At 42.4% G+C, this 21015-nt stretch overlaps 1 protein-coding gene across 2 annotated transcripts; it reads left to right on the top strand.

The window, feature by feature from the left end:
* Nucleotides 1–793: 793 nt before the first annotated feature.
* Nucleotides 794–17491, top strand: LOC137444621 (phospholipid scramblase 1-like). Of its 2 annotated transcripts, none has more exons than XM_068145567.1 (9): nt 794–1187; nt 6541–6572; nt 7924–8025; nt 9756–9916; nt 11035–11077; nt 12135–12355; nt 13265–13426; nt 15155–15316; nt 16747–17491. In XM_068145567.1, the coding sequence occupies exons 2-9, from the start codon at nt 6566–6568 to the stop codon at nt 16804–16806; spliced, it is 918 nt and encodes a 305-aa protein (XP_068001668.1). In that variant the 5' UTR covers nt 794–1187; nt 6541–6565; the 3' UTR covers nt 16807–17491. The 2 variants fall into 2 exon arrangements, with proteins under 2 accessions (XP_068001668.1, XP_068001667.1); XM_068145566.1 differs by having other exon boundaries at nt 877–1126.
* The last annotated feature ends 3524 nt before the right edge of the window (nt 17492–21015 follow it).

Here is a 21015-nt window from a genome sequence, read left to right as displayed (position 1 = left end):
CTTGTATGATCAAATTTGCTACCAAAAGAATAAACAAACTAATAGGTGCCCCATTCCTTACTGTAGTTCTCCCCATCATCCATGTCTAGATTCTGCATAATGAAACTGTCCCTTTTTGTAAGACTCATTTTTGAGGTAGTCATCTAGAAGCAAATGGTTTTGAAATAGTGACAGTTTAAAATTATTAGGAATCTTTTAGAAATGTTGGACTAATTCAGTCCAATTCAGTCTAATTCAGTGTTTCCTCAAGAAATATGGATGCATTGCACTTGTCTAGACAATGTAATACTAGAAATTATTTATTTGAAGGACTCAGGCAAGGTGTTTCCTCCAGTTCTGTGTTCTCAGGAAACCTTTCAGAAAGAGTACATCAGGGTATGCATCACTCAAAGGGGTTTAGTTTTGGAGTTTTCCCTTCTATTAACAGATACTTTATAGCAACCAGCAGTCTTTGCTGAACATTTAAGCCATAGTGGAAAGTTTTTCAGACAGGAGAAGGTGGTAATGTAAATATTATAGGAAACATAAGCTGTGCTTCTTTCTTTATTTTTGTTTCTTTGCTGTTTGTTTAGGTTTTGTGGGGGGTTGTTTGTTTGTTTTTAGGGTCATACTTTACTGGAAAGATAATAATTTGAGCAATAGTCGGGCGATTTTGAACTTCCTCAATGAAAGATCACCACCATCACTTTAGAGGTAGAAGTTACACCGAGAGAGACGTTACTACCATCTAGAAATATTGCATCACTTGATATTAAGAAAGTATCTAACCTTCTGTTCCACTGTCGCAGCAAAAGAGTTAAAGGAGCGAGCACACTGACGCAGGCTGCCCACAGTCCGTCAGGTGGAGCGGCGCCAGATCTGGCTACGAGAACGTTCGAGGAAGTGTACTTTCCCACTAGAAGCAAAGAACCAGTTTCGTTTCCCGTCCCTGCCCTTCCTCGGGAGGCGACCCGGCCCGCACAGTGCGCCTTGCCCCGGTCAGCTGCCGCTCCGCAGCTCGGAAGGCGCGGCCTGGGGCGGGGACGGGCGTTGGAGCGGAGCGGAGAGGTGCCCGGCAGCGACGGCGCGGCTGAGAGCGGGGCTCGGTGCTGGACGCAGTGGAGCGGTCCCTCGGCTTTGGGAACGGGTATTTTTTTGTGCTGTGAACATCAGTGTCTTTGCCGTATATCACTTCTAGGTCCTTTCAGGTGCTTTTTCTTTTTTCCACACCAAGATGTTTAGTGTTTAGAGGGGCTGTGAAAAGGACACGATGATTAGAAGGGTCACTGTTGCACATTACGTGAGAAAACGGCGCTCTTTAAGGAAGTAATTTGCTTGCAAAGACTAGTTCAGAGAAGGATCTGGCTGCTGAGGCTCGAGAGAGTCGACAGCAGCAGGCAGGGTTCGGGTAGGTCCTGCCCCCCGCACTGAAGCAGGCTACGGTGGAGATGAGATGTGTCCTTGTCTCGGTGTGGCTGGTACCCAGTGACGTGATTTTTTGGCTTCTCAGGTGTTGGGATGCAAGGTTTCAGGACCTGAGAGGCCACCATACTGCATCAGAGCAAAACGATGTTATCAGCATAACAATTAGACCAACTATTATTTTAAAATGTACTGTTTCTTCAGCAGTCGAGGTTAAAATCCAGTGGCTGAATATAGTGCCACAAACCTGGCTGGGGGGAACTGATGCATGCTCCACAGTGACTTTGGCTAAGTTTGTTGTTTGAATCGTGCACCTTCTGGGAAAGGGTATGGCTCGGTATTTAAATGGCATCATGCCTGATGTTTGTGCTTGAGGGCTCGTGTTCATGCATTCTTGGCAGTATTATAGTGAGTTGTGTAAGAAGCAAAACTGGTGGTCATGCTAGGATACAGGGTTTTTATTTCTGATAAAATCAGAAGCTCTGTAGTTAACTCAATTAAGACATCTCTAAATCCATTACAGCGTAATTACTGACATGCATCACAGTAAGGGAGATGCAGCCTTGCAATGCAGTTCTGAAAATGACTGAAAGGAAACATGGGCATTCTGCCGTTGTTAGAATGCAGCAATTTAAGGATGTTATTTTTTCACTCTTCCCTGACTAGAACAGTTTTATTCTTCCTTTAGAACCAGTATTTCCTCAATTTCCTTTCCAAAAGTTTTTGGTTGTCCTTAATGGAATGAAGCTGGAGGTGGGGAGATTCAGGCTAGATGTGAGGAGGAGGTTCTTCCCCATGAGAGTGGTGAAACCCTGGAATGTGTTGTCCAGGGAGGTGGTCGAGGCTCCGTCCCTGGAGGTGTTTAAGAGCAGGCTGGATGAGGCTCTGTCCAGCCTGATCTAGTGTGGGGTGTCCCTGCCCGTGGCAGGGGGGTTGGAACTAGATTGATCCTTGTGGTCCCTTCCAACCCTGAATGAAACTATGAAACTATAAGTGCCTGGGCTCAAAATTCCTGGAAGGGACAAAACATGGAGCTAGGGTACTTGGATGCTTCTGAGTTTGCTTCCATGTTACCTATTTCACAGTGATTCAAGAATGCCAGAAGAAAAGGAGGAACCAGATCAGTGTGCTGGTCCTGCGCACACTAAGTACATCACTAAGGGAAAGAGTATGACAAGCAAGACTTTTTGAGAAAAGGTCCTTTCTCTCAAGAGCAATACAGCAAATGAGTTGTAGGCTTCTGCTGTCAGCTTGTTAAGCTACAGCTAAACGACTTGTTTTGGTTTCAAGGGTTTTGTGTGTGTGCTCGACTCTCATTTCCTTTCTGTGTTGCAGTGGCTGAGGCTGGAAGCCACACCTCAGGGTTTTTAGGAGAGGACACTGGCTGTGTGCGGGGTAGGGAGGCAGCCTTGGCTGTTCCCACTCGGCAAGTGGACCCAAGACCATCCAAAGGCTGTATTTCATAAGGGTTATTTTTTTACCAGACCGCTTTGTATCAGTCAACTACAATTCCCACAATTCTTCCTTCTTACGAGAAAAAATGCTTCTGCTTTCTCTTCTGTGAGGCTGAGCTCAGTGACTTGTCCTGGCACAGGTTGTGTTGCACAGCTCTGTCCTAAAATAGCCTAAGTGAGGGGTGCACCTGGTGCTCAAACTCCCCTTGTCCTTCTGCACTGCTGCTGCATTGTGGAGGATATTTGATCAGCAAATGCAACAGGCAATATAATAAAATGGGAAGGACCTGTATAATTTTAGCATAGTTTGGGTTGAAAGAGGTTATCTTTGCAGGTCACTTGTCCATTCCTCTGCTTGAAATCAGACAAAAATCAAATTTAGATCAGATTGCTTATGGCTTTGTAAGATTTTATGATGTCTGCAAAGATACACAGCTGCTTCTTCAGGAACACTGTGGTCAGCTTACTGGCTCCAATACAACTTACTAATGATTTATTGTGTGAATTCAGGCTGTGTCACATGCCCAGGGTAGCACAAGGAATTCATGCAGCTATTGTTTTTGTTGAACTAAAATTAATTCATTAATGGATTTCTACTTCCTGAAGCACTTTCTTCCTGAATCACTGTTGTTTGTTGGTGGTGGTCTCTTCATTTGTTTAATTCTGTGAAATTTTAACTCCATTTGTGGGAGTTAAAGGCAAATACTTTTTTCTGTAAGTAAATTTTTAAACCATTACTAGAACTAGTAACACCTAGCAGCATGTAAAACCTCCTTTTATTAAGTTGACATGAGAATGTACACTTCAAAGTGTTGCTTTGTGTAGTCCAGGAAGCTGGAACCTACACATTTCTAGGTGACTGGTCTGCCCATTACTGGTTTTCTTGACTAAGGTTTCACCAGGTAGGAATTTCCCCATAGCTGAATAGTATATTGTGAAATATGAAAGTTGCCAAAGTGAGGTTTTGTTCCTCATTCCTTTGGTATTTTGGAATTTTATGTTTTTCACAATCTCTAGACATTATTCAGGGAGTGACAGACATGGTGTTAGTCTTGGTGACAGAACTGGAGGTGATAGGCGTCTAGATTAAGAGAAGTAGAAAAAAAGGAGAATTTTAATAAAAGAAAGAAACTTAACTATGCTCTTGAGCATCATGTCTGATGAAATGGGAGTTGAGCTTTGTAAAACCTGTGGTGCTTTTCTAGATCATGTCAACATTTCCTAAATCCTAGATTGCACAGAGGTGTGTATGTGTGATTGCAGGGAGAAAAAAAAGATTCTGGCCCTCCTGTAAAGCCTTTCTATTAAATAAATCCTATGATTCTGTCTCTGCTGTCCCTTTAACAAATGGTTCCATTGTAATTCTCAGCAATTCACTGCAATTCAATATAAACTGATCTTTTGCTAGTTTATAAAAAAGGAGGTTTTATTCATCTGTAATTTGTGCTATTCCTACACGCTGGTAGTTTAGTCAGTCTGTTTTAATGTGGTCATACGCTAAACTTGTCACTGTTATTAACAGTGAGAACAAGATTGAAGTTAGGTAGTTTGAATATATTCTTATTTTTAAATTAGATGTATAATTTAAAATTCTTTCCTCTTATTCCCCCCCCCCCCCCCCCCCCCCCCCCCAACCTGCATTCATATGGGCACCAGAATCCAATTCAAATACATAAACCAGGATGGTGGATTTGTTAGTAAAGGAGAAGAAAAAATATATTAAAACCCCCCACTCTAAGACTATTTTATTAGATGAAGAGGATGTGTATGAGTTGTGAAGTGGGTTAGATGCCATGTTATGCCAGAGCTGTTAAACATCCTCGTGTGACATCTGCTTTTATTCTGGGAGTGAAAAATGGGAAGAAACTGCTTTTTCATTTTCAGTTTCGTTCGTAGCTTTGAATGACCGTCTTTATTCAACTGAACTCGTTTGAAGAACCATAACAGACAAAACATAGTGCTAATTTAACTTGAAGTGCAGAGAAGGACTTGTGGGTAAAGTGAAAGTTGGAGGCTGTCTTGCCATAGTGAACGTGAAATGGTAGACTTTTCAGTTCTTGGAGAAGTAAGGAATGTGGTCAGTGTAACTGCTGCCATGGACTTCTGGAGGGCAGATCAAGAGAGTAGTTGACAGAGTCCCTTGGGAGGGAATCCTGAAGGGTAAAGGAGACCAGGAAGGCTGGACAATTTTCAGGAGGGAAATCTTTAAGGCGCAGAAGCAAGCTGACCTGGTGTGCCATAAAACAAGCTGGTGGGAAAGATGACCAGCATGGCTAAACAGCAAGCTTTGGCTGGAACTCAGTAAGAAAAGGAAAATCTATGGCTCATGAAAGGAAGGGCAGCCAACTCAGAAAGACTACAAAGATTGTGCAAGGCTATGCAGGGAGAAAACTAGAAAGGGCAAAGCCCAACTAGAACTTAATCTGATTGCTGCCATAAAAATAGAAAAGCAAACAAACACAAAATAATGTTTCTATAAATGCATTAGCAGCAAAAGGAAGACTAAGGAGAATTTCTGTCCTTTATTGAATGCAAGGGGAAGCATAGTGACCAAGAATGAGGAACATACTGAGGCACTGAATGCCGCCTTTTCTCCAGTTTTTATGAGTAAGGCCAGTTCTCTGAGTGTCCAGTCCCCTGAACTAGAAGACAAGGAAAGGGAGCAGAATGTAGTGCTCATAGACAAAAAAGAAATGGTCAGTGACCTAAAACACCACTTAAATGTACTCAAGTCTTTAGGGCTGGATGGGAAATGATGGAAGTGCTCACCAGGATGTTTTGCATCATTTCTCATCAGTCTTGGTTAACCACAGAGGTCCCAGCTGACTGGAGAATGGTAAATGTGACACCCATCTACAAGAAAGGTCAGGAGGATGATCTGGGAAACTACAGACCTGTCAGTCTGACCTCAGTGCTGGGGGAGGTTATGGAACAGATCACCTTGAGTGCCACCACATGGCACAAAAAGGACAACCAGGTGACCAAGGTCAAAGGCAGCCTGGTCTGTATCAGAAATACTGGGGCCAGCAGGAGTAGGGAAGTGATTGTCCCCTTGTACTCAGCACTGGGGAGGCCACACTGGGGGTACTGTGATAGGACAAGAGGAGACAGCCTCAAATTGCATCAAGGGAGGTTTAGGTTGGGTATAAAGAAACATTTTGACACCAAAAGGGTTGTCAAGCATTGGAAGGGGCTGTCTGGGACAGTGGTGCAGTCACCATTCCTAGAGGTATTTTAGATGTTTGAATGTGATGCTTAGAGACATAGTTTAGTGGTGACCTGGCAGTGCTGGCTTAATGGTTGGACTTGATCTTAAAGGTCTTTTCCAACCAAAATGATTCTATGGTAAACTAATTTGTTTCCATTAAATGCATGATGTTCCAGAATGGCTGCACAATGGAGTCTTGCACTGTAATGAAATATCTGCATATCCTGATGCTTTCCTCTGAGTTGAGAGTGATTTTATAATACTCAGAGCATGAATGCAGGCATAGATAATTCAGACTTATGTTGTGGTGGAGACACAGCCTAAATGAGAGCTACGGAGTTACTTTAGCTTGTATTTGTAATTAAACTGTCCCATATGACTTAGGCACATATCTTTTATCAATAATGAAACAGTTTAAATAACTCTTGTGAAGTTATATATTTAAAAAAAAATGAAATAAAAATGTTTCTTTTCCAGAACAATTACAAACAGATCAGTGGCAATGGAAGGTGAGTAAAATATAAACAAAATGTCCTCTTCTGTCAAGCTAATAGTTTACCTTCTAATTTTGTGACATAGAATCAATAAGGTTGGAAGAGACCTCAAAGATCATCAAGTCCAACCTGCCACCACAGACCTCATGACTACTAGACCATGGCACCAAGTGCCACATCCAATTCCCTCTTGAACACCTCCAGGGACAGTGACTCCGCCACCTCCCTGGGCAGTGTTAGGCATTCCAATGCCTAACAACTCTCTCTGGGAAGAACTTTCTCCTCACCTCCAGCCTAAACTTCCCCTGGTGCAGCTTGAGACTGTGTCCTCTTGTTCTGGTGCTGATTGCCTGGGAGAAAAGACCACCCCCCTCCTGGCTACAACCTCCCTTCAGGTAGTTGTAGACAGCAATAAGGTCTCCACTGAGCCTCCTCTTCTCCAGGCTAAACAACCCCAGCTCTCTCAGCTTCTCCTTGTGCTTGTGCTCGAGGCCTCTCCCTAGCCTTGTTGCCCTTCTCTGGACACATTCAAGAGCCTCAATGTCCTTCTTAAATTGAGGGGCGCAGAACTGGCCACAGTACTGAAGGTGTGGCTTAAGCAGTGCTGAGTACAGGGGCACAATGGCTTCCCTGCTCCTGCTGGCCACACTATTTCTGACGTAGGATGCCATTGGCCTCCTGGGCACACTGCTAGCTCACCTTCAGCCATCATATTTATCAATGTTTTAAATCTAAAATTAAATCTAAATTTAAAATTCCAGTGATTTTTGCTTACAAACTGAATTTGGTGAATGGTTATAAATCCATAACTGTCTGAGTCTGCTGGGGAAGCATTAGTGTAGTCCTGACTTGAAGAGAATTGGAGAAAAATGTTTGCATAGGGAAGATGACTCATTCCCACATTCCCACTCTTTTCTCTCTAGGAGGGCAGCCTGTCAGTTCCCTGCCTATTCTTTGAATTAAAGTCTCCTTCTAAATGTGAATGAACAAATGCACCTGTGGTCCAGAGAATGGACTGAGCCTGCTCAAGCAGGAGCTGCACTAGGTGGTCCCAAGAAGCTCCTGCAAGCCAAATGATTCTGTTATTCTGTGACATGTTCATGACATCATGTGCAATACCTGCCTTTTTGTCTGCACTTTAAGGATCAGAACTGGGGTGACAGGTTGAACTTGATGATCTTTGAGGTCTTTTCCAACCTTATTGATCCTATTGTATTCTGAGATACTTATGTACGCTTTTTGCTATATAGGAAATAGCTACTTAATCTTCTTGTATGCCTTCTCTGTAAAAGGAAGCAATATTGTGGGTCTTTAACCCTAGGGTAGAAGGAAACAAACAATACTCACATATATTCTGTTCTTCCAGAATATAAGCCTGCCCCAGCATCTGAATTTTCAAATGCTGCTTTTGCACCAGGAAACCAAGTCCCCTATGGCTACCCGCAATATGCACCTGGGCCTTACCAAGGTAAGTTGTGTGGCTACAGATCTGCTGTATCATTAGGAAATAAACATGGGAAACAGGATGTTTCATGAGGTTGATTGTATCTGGCTTACTTCTCTGCTGTTAATTCCATAGAGTTTCTGTCAATTTCTGTTTTGCTGAAAAGTCATCTTCTTTCCTTCTTGTTAGCATGTGCTAGGCAGTGGTAGAAATTAAAAACACTGGATGTTTCTGTGGCCACTATGGGGAGTTTCTTAAGGATGTGCTACTGATGCAAAGTAATTAACAAGAATTGCTGATGATCAGATTTTTTATTAATATGTTATTTCAGTTTACCACTTTGTTTCTCTCTAGAAATCCAGAACTGAAGGAAAGAATTGTTTTCCCCTTGCAGTGCTACTAGTTCATGTATTCTATTCCCATTTCCTACTCTGTTGTTGTACTTTGGACATGGTGATACCTTACACTTTCACTCATCTGCTTTTCTCCTCTTCTATCTCATTTGCTGCTCCACATTCAAAATGTAGCACTCTTAGACAGCTTCTCATTGAATAGAATCATAGAATCACCTGGGTCCACCCCCCCTTCAGTGAGCAGGGACATCTTTGACTAGACCAAGTTGTCCAGAGCACCATTGAGCCTCACCTTGAATATCTCTAGGGATGGGGCCTCAACCACCTTTCTGGGCAACCTGTTCCAGTGCTCAGCCACCCTTACTGTAAAGAGCTTTTTCCTAACATCAATCTAAATCTACTCTCCTCTAATTGCAAACCATTGCCCCTCATCCTATCACTGCAGGCCTTCATAAACAGTCCCTCTCCAGCCTTCTTGCAGGCTCCCTTCTCACCTTCTGGCAACGAATTGCTCTCTGGAGAACCAAATGACAATGTGTGGTATCTAACAATCATGCTTAAATAATAGTTTACAGGTAAAAGGCAAAAAACTTGGACTCAGTTTCCATGCTGTTCCTAAGTTAAAGCTTGTGCACCTTATAGCAAGGCAATTTGAGGTCTGTGAGTACATGGGAGTGGGCATGTGCTACCTGTGTCATGAAGGTCAGGGGAGCATTTTTCATTTTGAATAGCTGTATGTGCACACACGATGCCAGCAGATAGTCAGCTTGTGTGCAAAGTCTTTGCTCAGACATAAAAGTTACTTTGTGTTCCATAGGTATGGATCCTTCTCTCAAGTGAATGGACCTGCCACCCATGAGTTTTAAGTCACAGCTGTTTACATCAACTGAGGCACTGTCCTGCCTATAGCCACAGCGTGAGCTTTCACATGGTGCAGTCCATGTTTTGTAATGTGACACAAAACATTGAGCTGATTTGCCAGACCAGCTCAGTTGGAAGCAAATGAAGCTGTATTTACAAGCAAAACTACAATCTACAATAGAATGCAATGAATATGTACAAACCAGATAATATTTACAGGTATTTACAATTAATAAACAGCACAAAAATCTCCTTGGCCAAGGAACAGGGGAAGCTACTAGCTTCTCCCTCTCTGCATCCCCCTTACACCCCTTCACAAAAAAGGACAAGAGAAAGGAGCAGAGAAGTTAGACTTAGCAAAACAACAACTACCTGAAGGGTGGTTGTAGCCAGGAGGGGCTTGGTCTCTTCTCCCAGACAACCAGCACCAGAACAAGAGGACACAGTCTCAGGCTGCGCCAGGGGAATTCCATGGGACAATTCTTTTCCACCCATCCAAGTTTCACAACTGCATGTCTTCTACCACACCATGTGTTGCAGGTACAGGGAACCCAGGTTTCCAGGTACAGGGCGTGGCACCCCCACCTGGATTTGCTGTTCCACCCATCCAGAACCAACCTGTCATGACGCCGGGAACAATCTGGATGCCCATCCCTCCTTCTATTCCAAACTGCCCTCCTGGACTGGAATATCTCACACAGGTATCTGCACCCTTCCTCCCTCCCCATAGAACAGGTATTCACCTGAGAAGCCACCTATGAAAAAGCTAAGAAAGCATCCAGCTATGTTAAAGCCATGTGGGTTGCTGCTTTTGGGCTGCTAAGTGAAGCCATTTGTAATGTGACTGGTGCATTTTTGAGTGTGGATATGCCTGCTGGCTGCAGTAGTTCATGGAGTACTCTCCTGATAAATGCTAAAGGGCTGGGGTCACAAGGCTGTCATACATCCTTCCCATTTCTGAAGCTAGTGTTTGCGAGATGTAAAGTGATTTAGCAAGGTGGTTATAATAAATGCATATCATATGGACAACTATAGCACATTAGAGATGCCTAATTTTCTCTGTGATGTTTTCTTACCACCTCTTCATAGTGTTGTTAGGAGAGATGCTAGTCCGACTTCATGATGTAGAGAATGCTAACAAAATAAGATGTGTTTCCACATTACAGAACACGTCCTTGTACTGTAAAAGTACAGTTCAGCTCCTCACTGGCAGCAGATACCAAGGCTGAACAGTGAAGTATCATTGCCAGATTATTTTGCTTAAACAAGCAAACAAAAGAACTGGTGTGGAGAGGCTGAATTTGCCTGAGTTCACTCAGTGATGAGCAGTAGCTGAGCTTCTGCTCTAAATTTTTTCAAATGCTGATCCTCTGTATGAACTCCTAATGATCTGGGGTATGCAGTGCTGGAGGCTCTGCCAGGCTCTGTAACTGGGTGACCCTGAGTCCTGAAAGGAGCACAGGCAAGCCCTGTGTGCTTGTAACCACGCTATCTTGGGTAGAGCTTCTGCCATCTGCTTTGGTGCCCTGAAACACTGTTCTGCAAATTGACAAAAGATAGGACAGGACAGGGGTAATGTGAGTTAATTCCACAGTTTAACCAGTAAATGATCATGCTGGCAATATGTTGATCCATAAATCTGCATTTTCAAATGAAACAGTAATGCTTTTTGAAGTTAGAGTTCTCTTGTTTACTGGAGTTCTCTTGTTTACTGGAGTTCTCTTGTTTACTGGAGTTCTCTTGTTTACTGGAGTTCTCTTGTTCACTGTTTATTCTATAAGTAACTATTTATTCTGTTTAATTTTTCAACCATGAACAGATTGACCAGATATTAATTCATCAGCAAATTGAACTTCTGGAGAGTAAGTGCAAAATATTTACAGCAGAGAAATATTTAAATCTCGTCATTCCAAGGACAGTAAAATTTAGACTATTTTTGACACTATGTTTTTAAGGTGAATTGCCACCTTTCTCTTTCCTGCCTATTGCTTTTCTCAACTCCTGCAGAACTGTGGAGGAGGAGAAGGGCAAAACAGGAGGGCAAAGGATTTTAAGCAGGTTCTGTATCTTAAAAGATACATGGTATTGGGACTGAATAATCTTGGTAGGAAGTTATATTTAAGCCACCCATTTTCCACGTTATTCATTCACGTTATTTCTGCTTGCCCCTCTATTCCTTGTTTAAAGACCTTTTCTGTCCTCTCTTATCCCTTCTAATTCCATGGACTGGCATGTGGCTCTGATTCTGTTTCCAGGCAATCCTGCTGTTTCAGTGCACTGAACTGCTTCCCATCTGCTCCCTTCATTCTGTTCACTTTAAGAATATCAAAGCCATGTTATCATTGCTTTTAAAATAGAAGAAATAAAATGGAACATCCACCTTGGCTGACACCTAATGCTGCTGCATTTCCTTCCTGTAATGCTTCAGAAGAGTACATTCATTTGCAAGAGAAATTTCTGCCTGGGCTCTTGTTTTTTACTCATGCTGCTGTGAATCTTGACTGCAAGGGTTTTTTTGTGGCTTTCTCATCCTGAACATTTGTGCCCTCTAGAGCCCTTTTCTTGCTCCACCTTGAAATTCACAAGCTTCTTTAATTATCCTCCCTTCAGCTCTTCCCTGGGAATCTTCCATGCTGTGTTATTTATAACTGCTTTCTTTGGCAGTCAGTGTCTGTGTCTGGTGGGAGGGGACGGATGGACATCTCCATGCTCTTTCAACATTACCATGTTCATGCTGGCTTCTCCTTTCTAGACTTTTCTGTTAGGATGCTGTGCTAAAGGGTCCTTCACTGCTGCTTCCCTTCACCTGCCTCTGACAGACTTGGAGTGAGGGCTGCCTTCCCAAAGGGTATCTTTAGGTGGTGGCTTTTCTGACCAGATGCACCTCAGGAATTTAACCATTCTGTTCCTGTTTTTAAGTTTTGACTGGCTTTGAAACGAACAACAAGTACGAAATCAAGAATTCACTAGGGCAAAGGGTGTACTTTGCAGCAGAGGACAATGACTGCTGTACCAGGAATTGCTGTGGGCCATCACGACCGTTCACCCTCCGGATTATTGACAACATGGGCCATGAGGTGATAACGCTGCAGAGACCCTTACGGTGTTCTTCATGCTGCTGTCCCTGCTGTTTGCAGGAGGTGAGTTGCTCCTCTCATCACAGGCCCACAGGATGTTAGGGGCCGGAAGGGATCTCTGGTGATCGAGTCCAACCCCACTGCCTAGTGCAGGTCACACAGGAATGCACCAAATGTGTTGTGAAAGTCTCCAGAGAAGACACTCATCATCTTCCATCATGTGGGGCATGTTCCACCTGTGCATTTTTAAGATGCGTTTGTCTTGAATCAAGAGGTGAGGTAAAACAAGCCAGGTTTTGTCTGTCAGTTGTGGAGAAAGATATCCATGGGAATTGTGCACAGGGTCTCCTTGGTCAGGGAAGAAGCCAACGTGTTGCAACACTTAGGTTCACTGTAACCATGTCTGATCATGGTAATGAAAATTTGATTCAGCAGTATGTCAATGGCTAGTACCAAAATCTGTGCTGGAGATGGACTGGTGGTGTAAGAGATGGGCAGTGGCTTTCAGGAGCCAAGTGGTCTTAGTAATAAAATAATAGCTGCAGTGAAAGCTTTAATGAAATCTAACATGAAATGGTAAGGTGTTTAAAATGTTAATGGGCGATGCAACTTCTGAAATCTCAAATCGGAGCTTACTCAGAGCTCCTGCTGAGCGATCTGTAGTAGCTACATCCTGTGGTGTCTTCACTGAATGCTTTCAGGGTGCTCTAGACTTTGATCTTTCTCCTCTAGATAGGTATCTTGTGCACTCCACAGCCTTAGGAGCATCTTGTTGTTTCCAGTGAATGCAAAATTTGTGGTTTGTGTGCGGTTTTCTGAAAGCATTCAGGGAAACCCCCATGCAGCTTTGTTCATTGGAAAAACCATATTGCTGAGAAAAAATAACTTGTGCCTGGCTTGTGCACTAGTGTGGGTTTTATCTAACAAGAGCATCAAAGCATGAACTTTCCCATTTTCCTTTTTCCTGTGAAGCTGGAAGTTCAGGCACCCCCGGGAAAGCCAGTTGGTTACGTTGTTCAGAACTGGCATCCCTGCCTGCCGAAGTTTACCATTCAAGATGAGAGAAGAATGGATATACTGAAAATTAGTGGCCCCTGTGTTGTCTGCAGCTGCTGTGAGGATGTTAATTTTGAGGTATGAGGTGCTAAAAATTGCGTGTGTCTTCTTTCACATAGTAGTCTGTTGATTGATTTACTGCCTGTCCACTGAACTGCAGTATATATTAAGTAATTAGTACCTAGTATTTTATTGCTAGTTCATTTTATTTCCCTTATCTAGATTACACTAGATGAGCCAAAGTTCCAGAAATGACATCAGCCACTCATCAGTGATTAATGAGACTTATTCCCTGTATTTGCACACATATCTCTTAACTATGTAGCAGCAAAAATGTTGTTGAATTTATTATATTAGGCCCTAGCAAAAAAAGTTATTCTCAGCTGTACCAGGTATTTATTAAAATTACTTCCTATACTCATTTAATAATAAAATAATTATTGACTGATCAGTAAATAATTATGAAATACATATTTAAATGTATATGAAATATATATATTTGAATGACTGAAGAGTTGCAACTTTCACTTAAAAATAATCATGATTAATGAATAATTATTTGTATACTACCTTCAGTAGTAGGTAGAATTTAATATTTAAAACTACATTGGAAACAATTGCTAAAGCAAACTGAGTACAACAACCCCATGCAGAGCTACAGGCTGGGGTCAGAGTGGCTGGAGAGCTACCAAACAGAAAGGGACCTGGGGGTGCTGATTGACAGCCGGCTGAACCTGAGCCAGCAGTGTGCCCAGGTGGCCCAGGAGGTCAATGGCATCCTGGCCTGCATCAAGAATAGTGTGGCCAGCAGGAGCAGGGAAGTCCTTGTGCCCCTGTACTCAGCACTGGTTAGGTCACACCTTGAGTACTGTGTCCAGTTCTGGGCCCCTCAGTTTAAGAAGGACATTGAGACTCTTGAACCTGTCCAGGGAAGGGCAATGAGGCTGGGGAGAGGTCTTGAGCACAAGCACAAGGAGAGGCTGAGGGAGCCTGGAGAAGAGGAGGCTCAGGGGAGACCTTATTGCTGTCTATAACTACCTGAAGGGATGTTGTAGCCAGGAGGGGGTTGATCTCTTCTCCCAGGCAGTCAGCACCAGAACAAGAGGACACAGTCTCAAGCTGCACCAGGGGAAGTTTAGGCTGGAGGTGAGGAGAAAGTTCTTCCCAGAGAGAGTTGTTAGGCATTGGAATGTGCTGCCCAGGGAGGTGGTGGAATCATCATCCCTGGAGGTATTCAAGAGGGGATTGGATGTGGCACTTGGTGCCATGGTTTGGTCATGAGGTGTTGGGTGACAGGGTTGGACTTGATGATCTTTGAGGTCTCTTCCAACCTTGGTGATTCTGTGAGGGTATCATTTTATTTTGGGCACTAGGCTTTCACATGACCCTGATACTGGATCAGATTTTATGAAAAGTAATGTTGACAAAGGGCTAATGTCTGCTTGGAACAGAGGAGTGTATTTGTTTAATTTTCACCTGAGCAGTTCCTGATACTTGGCAGGTGAAATTAATTCACTCTATTGGCTTAAAAGACAATGCCTTCAGCAGAGTGTGCATGCGTGCATGTGGTAGCTGTTTTCCAACACCATTAAAGTGTTGAGCTCTGCAGTCAGACTGAATGTTAAGTTCATGTCTGTGCTGCTTAAGACTGACTTTCTGATAATCAGAGTTGCCTTTTGGTACAAACAATTGCAGTCAGTGGCTGCATTTATTCAGACAACCCAATCTGAAGCTTTCAAATAGATCTATTATGAACAGGATTTGGGAATGTTATGAATAATGGGTTTTTTATTATTACTAAACTAGGTGAAGTCTGTGGATGAGACTGCTACTGTTGGGAGGATTTCTAAGCAGTGGACTGGGTTTGTGAAAGAAGCCTTTACAGATGCAGATAACTTTGGAATCACATTTCCAGGAGACCTTGATGTAAAAATGAAAGCTGTCATGATTGGTGCTTGCTTCCTTATCGTAAGTCTGTCTTTCACTAATACTGGCATATGAAGTCCTCTCCATGTTCACGTTGTGCTGCTAAAATATATTAACTCAGAACTCCTTGAAGAGGGTCACAGCTTGTTGTGAACTTCCTTGGAGGGCACTAGGGAATTACTTCAGGTAATAAGCTTATTCTAGACTACAGGTAGTGCTAATTATGTGTAAGCAGAGTTTCATGCACCGGCTGAGAAACCCTGCACAGGGAAGACTCCTTACAAACTCAAAGCCTATTTATGTGGATGGTGAGACCAGAAAAGTGCAGATCAGCAATAACCAAGAGACCTTTCCAAAGCCAGAGTAGCCTGCTGAGCTGGTGAACTGGGCAGCTGAATGCTGCAACCACTTCCTTCTAACTCTCCTGGTGAAGCACTGAGCGGAGGTAGGTTAAGCACTCTCAGAGGATTCATTTCCAAAGGAAGGGAATTCTGGGAAGGCAGAGCTCATCTAACCTGATACAGCACTTTTCTGCTGTACATGACTCTGGCATGTCAAACTCAGCAGTACAGCTCAGTTTTCCTTAGCTGTGTGTGTTCATGTGCTACCATGTACATGAAGTACAGTGCTTTTGAGTGTGAGCAATCCAGGACTCCCAGACAGAACCCCTACATATACTTAGCACTGGTGAGGCCACACCTCAAGTGTTGTGTCCAGTTTTGGGGCCTGGAGAATAAACCTTATGAAGAGCATCTGAAGGAGCTGGTGCTGTTTATCTTGAAAAGGAAGCTAAGGGGAGACCTCATCACTCTCCACAACTACCTGAAAGGATGTTGTGGAGTGGCTGGTGCTGGTCTCTTCTCACAGGTAATTAGTGATAGAACAAGAAGAAATGGTCTCAAACTGCAACAGGGTTGGATTTAGACTGGGCATTTGGAAATACTGTTTTTCACAGAAAGAGTGGTCAGACATTGGAACAGGATGCTCAGGGACGTGGTTGAGTCACCAACCCTGCATGTGCTTAAAGGTCATTTGATATGATACGGGGTAAACTTTGTAAAGTAGGGTCAATGGTTGGGTTTGATGATCTCAAGGGTCTTTTCCAACCTGAGTGATTCATATATAAGCCAGTGACCATTATGACGAATTCCAATTTGCTATGAAATTGAGAGGACTGACTCAGGTTGAACAAAGCCTGGGCAGGAATCCCAAGTAACAGAAGCATAGCTTTGGCTAGTGATAATTGAAAATTTCAATGCAGGTCTTTCACCACCTCTTTCTCTGTCTGTGGGTGTCCTATTCTGAGAGACCCAGGTGATGATGTGTTGGGCAGAGGTGCCCCCATCCTCTGATCATTTGAGGTTTCAGAAAGGAAGGTTCTTTGAATAGCTTGTAAAGCAACAACAAGATCCCTGAACTACAGACTGCATATAAAAACCGGTTTTGTTTGTTTGTTTTTGCTTCCTTCTTAGGACTTCATGTTTTTTGAGCATGGTAGTGATAAGAAACAGCGAGCAGGAGTTTGGCAATGAAATCTAGAACTAGAAATCTAGAAGGAGGAGGAGCATAAATCATCCAGCTTTCCAGTGGATTGCAGAACTCCAGTAAGAATGTGAAAAACGTGCATCTGGTGTTTGTGGCTATATTTCTGTAAACTACAAGCTTTTGTGGGCCTGTTTTCTTTATATATAATCTGATGAAATAATTTTTGTATTCAAATAAACCCCCTTTGTCTGTATGGATCAATACTTTTATTTATGGAAATACATAGAAATGTTTGTTGGTTTGTTTTTTTTTCCCAAGGAATTTGGAATTGTGAATAATTGCCTTAATTCCTAAAAAGGACAATGACCACTACATTAAATATTAATACAAACAGCAAACCTAATGAGGAGGTCTTAATCTTTTCCTGGATATCCTTCTTTGGTATTTTTTTCCTTAGTGTTCACATGCTGCTGTTTCCAATTTCTTATCATATATCTATATATATATAAAAGCTGAAAACAAAGTAATCTAAGTGAACAGATCTATCAGAAATCACTGTAACACATTATGAACCTAGTGATAAAATCTGCTGCCAAAGATGAACCATTTAGGGTAGCTTAGTTTCATACTTTGGCCTGTTTTGAAAATGTAAGGCTTTGATTTTGACAAACAGAAGCTTAAAGACAGGAAATATAAATGTTCTTTCTATTTAATAAACTTTTAATAACTGCCTTTGTGCCTGAGCATGTTTTTTTCATTCTTGAGGTAAGGAAAAACTACTTACTTTTCAGTTTCTCCAGTCCTCTTTCCTCTTCATTTAGTCCATGGTTTTCACAGATCTGTCTGTGAGTGTGCAGGAATAATAAACAGAACAATTCCACTTCTAAAGCAGATGCATGTAATGGCAGGCCTGCTTCTGAGCATTTATAGCTGTATTTAAATGTGCAAGCAAGGGATAAAGTTGCAGTTTCTTGTTCCAGCTTCACAAAACCATGTGCATACTGCAGTTCTTGGGTTCTAGCTAGGGAGAGAGGTCCTTGCCAGTATTTTCAGTTGTGTTATAAATCTGATGAAGATTCCTTTTATTCAGTGTTTTCAGTTTACTGATTGATTGATCTGGGCCAGTCAAAAACTTGAGGAAAAAAGGGGTGTCATTTAGGGTTTTATTTTTGTGCTCCTTATGTCTGTTGGACAAATTGCTACAGCATATTCTTTTACCTTGTATTTAGCAAAATTAGTAAAGTGAAGAATTAGCTCAGAGGAATCGGTATGTGAATCAAACTACACAGCAAGGTGTAAGAAGTTCAAGCCAAGCCTCTTAGATTTGCAGAATTGTGGTAAGAACAGGAAAGAAATTGCACAACCTCAGATCATAAAAGGACAGAGAGTACATTGGACTAGGGAAGCTTCCCATCTGCTAGCTTTGATACTGGTTCCACAGCTCATAAACTTTTGTCTGCTGAAATGATTCACAGTCTCTCATGAAGGTAAAAATACTTCATGAGAAGTCCTAGCTAAAGCTATCAAGGACTAAGTCTTTAGTTCACTATCTTACCACTTTTGTAATCTCTTTCACTTTTTCCCAATGGTATTTAATGGAAAAATGCTTACACCTTAAATTTTTCAAGAACTTCTGGAGACAGCTGTATTCACCTGCATGTTTCTGAAAGTGGCTGCGCTCAATGCAGAATAAATCTTTGAGCTGTCTTTCTTCATTTTGAAAGAACCCATAACAACATCCATATTTAATAAATCACTGGCCTCAAGAACACTCCACTCTAGTCATCCATCAGGCTATAAGCAATACGATATTTTATTCCCCTATCCATAAATTGAGGCTTTGGAAAGCATTACAAAAACTTCAACATGCTGCCTGTTATTCAATACCGTCTCAGTTAGATAGAGCTGTTATATGAATCCTTTACAGACTGAGATTTGCAGATGGGTTTCTCTAGTTCTGCTAATGACCTTTCCATCTGTACCATCTCTTTTAAGTTTTTCATGTGCAGCTGTACCCGAGATGCAATCACTCAGTGAAACCTGTGGCAGTGGAAGGCATGATTGATGTGATGTTTCTCAGTAGAAAAGCATATGTAATTCCAGTTTTCAAAATCCACAATTATGAGCATTAAAATAATAATAATTTACTCTTTCTTTAGTCTTATGCAAGATTGTTTTTTCCTAATGAAGGAGAGAGAATAATTTTGCTAATTGGAAAAGGGGAGGAGAATTGCTTTAAAGTATATTGTATTTAGAATAGAATAGAATAAACCAGGTTGGAAGAGACCTTCAAGATCATCACATCCAACCTATCATCCAACACCACCTAATCAACTAACCCATGTAACCAAGAACCCTGTCAAGCCTTCTCCTGAACACCTCCAGTGATGACAATTCCACCACCTCCCCAGGCAGCCCATTCCAATGGGCAATCACTCTCTCCTAAAACCACTTTAATTCATTAGCAGAGGACAGCCTCATCTTAGCTTTACTAATGAGAATAACTGGAAGCCAGGACTGCACAGTAACAGGTGAGTCAGGAAAGAAGGAAGCAGCTGGTTTTCCTGAGCTGAATTTAGCTCATTTACTGAAGGTGCAGGGGCAACTAATTGGAAATGCTAAGGATAATAAAGAAAAGAAAATTTTTATTCAGGGGAATTGTACTGTGAAATTGTTTGGCTTAAGTGTTTGACAACCAATGGGCATTGTATGCAGCACTGTCGAGGCTGCAGCTTGAATATCTTGTTTGGTTTTGTACCCCTCTCTACAAGAGAAGGATGTTGGAGAAAAGGAGGCTCAGGGGAGATCTTATCACTCTCTACAACTACCTGGAGGGAGGTTGTAGTGAGACAATCTTGTATCCCAGCTAGCAAGCAATAGGACAAGAGAAAATGGCCTCAAGTTGCACTGGGGGAAATTTAGATTGGGTATTAAGAGCAATTTGTTTCCTGAAGAGGTTGTCAAGTATTGGAACAGGCTGCTACCATCCCTGAAGTTATTTAAAAGATGTGTAGGTGTGATGCTTAGGGATATATTTCAGTTGCGGACTTGGAAGTGCTAGGTTAATGGTTGGACTTCATGATCTTAAAGGTCTTTTCCAACCCAAGCAATTCTATCAATGCTAACAAATGTGTATGAAATTGATAAATGGTAACAAAATGGGGACTAGGACTAGGGGGAATGGAATGAAGCTGGAGATGGGGAGATTCAGGCTAGATGTGAGGAAGAGATTCTTCACCATGAGAGTGGTGAAAGCCTGGAATGGGTTGTCCAGGGAGGTGGTCGAGGCCCCGTCCCTGGGGGTGTTTAAGAGCAGGCTGGATGAGGCTCTGTCCAGCCTGATCTAGTGTGGGGTGTCCCTGCCCATGGCAGGGGGGTTGGAACTAGATGATCCTTGTGGTCCCTTCCAACCCTGAATGAAACTATGAAACCATGAAATGATGTAGGGAGGAAGTTGTAGAATCACAGGAACTTGCAGACAGGTGAGCCTGTCATGAGCAGGGCAAGGAAACCATACAAGTTGCGTGGAGGGGAAATCTACCACTGCACTACAAGAAGAAGCAGCCACGTCAGGCAAAAAGTAATAATGGGGAAAGATTTGATTTTAAAATTGACACAGAATGTAAAAGAAAATTATGAAAACCCTACAGAAACCAACAAGAGACTAGCAAAGAAAAAGGTGCACCTCTCCTAGGATAGAGAGGAGAGTTGAGCAAGTGGTGATGCCTGTTATGTTGGATCAGGACTCTCTATGTAATTTCATAATACTTATGCTCTGCTTACATACTGGATCCGTTTGCTCTAGGATTCAGGAGCTCCTTGTCACCACTCACAGGAGGACTTCCATATGTTGCTGATTTTGTTTTGGAGAGACTTGATCCTCTGTTCTACAGACATTTTTGACATATCGCTTGGGTTTGCTTTATCTTCGGGTTTTTTTCTCTGACAAGACAGTGTTATTAAAGACAGCAGTGAGGAGAAAATACACATGAGAGCATGGCACCATATAGCAGAGACAGAAAACAGGGCGTTACGATGTCTCCTATCTTTTACTAGGTGGCAATAGGTGGCAGTGTTGGCACAGGAATTGCTCTTTCGCTGCTTATAACCTCTCTGAGATGCACAAGCAGCTTTGTTAGCTGTCATTCCGATTTGCTCAGTGGAAGAAATTCAGATTACACTATCTCCAAAGTATGTACTCCCTACATGAGTGTGGAAAGCTAGATGTGTCTTTTCCACCAAAGCTGCAAAATCAT

The sequence above is a fragment of the Melanerpes formicivorus genome, unplaced genomic scaffold (genome assembly GCF_026170545.1).
Source record: "Melanerpes formicivorus ecotype bairdi unplaced genomic scaffold, bMelFor1.0.p_v2 SCAF_12, whole genome shotgun sequence".
Classification (NCBI taxonomy): Eukaryota; Metazoa; Chordata; class Aves; order Piciformes; family Picidae; genus Melanerpes; species Melanerpes formicivorus.
The sequence above is the reverse complement of the archived record's forward strand: the minus strand, read 5'-3'. Positions and strand labels throughout refer to the sequence as shown.

Excerpts from the sequence above, each read along its gene's own strand:
- LOC137444621 (XM_068145567.1), top strand. Across the intron at positions 9,917-11,034 it reads GACTGGAATATCTCACACAG|ATTGACCAGATATTAATTCA; the intron begins GTATCTGCACCC and ends AACCATGAACAG. Across the intron at positions 11,078-12,134 it reads GCAAATTGAACTTCTGGAGA|TTTTGACTGGCTTTGAAACG; the intron begins GTAAGTGCAAAA and ends CCTGTTTTTAAG.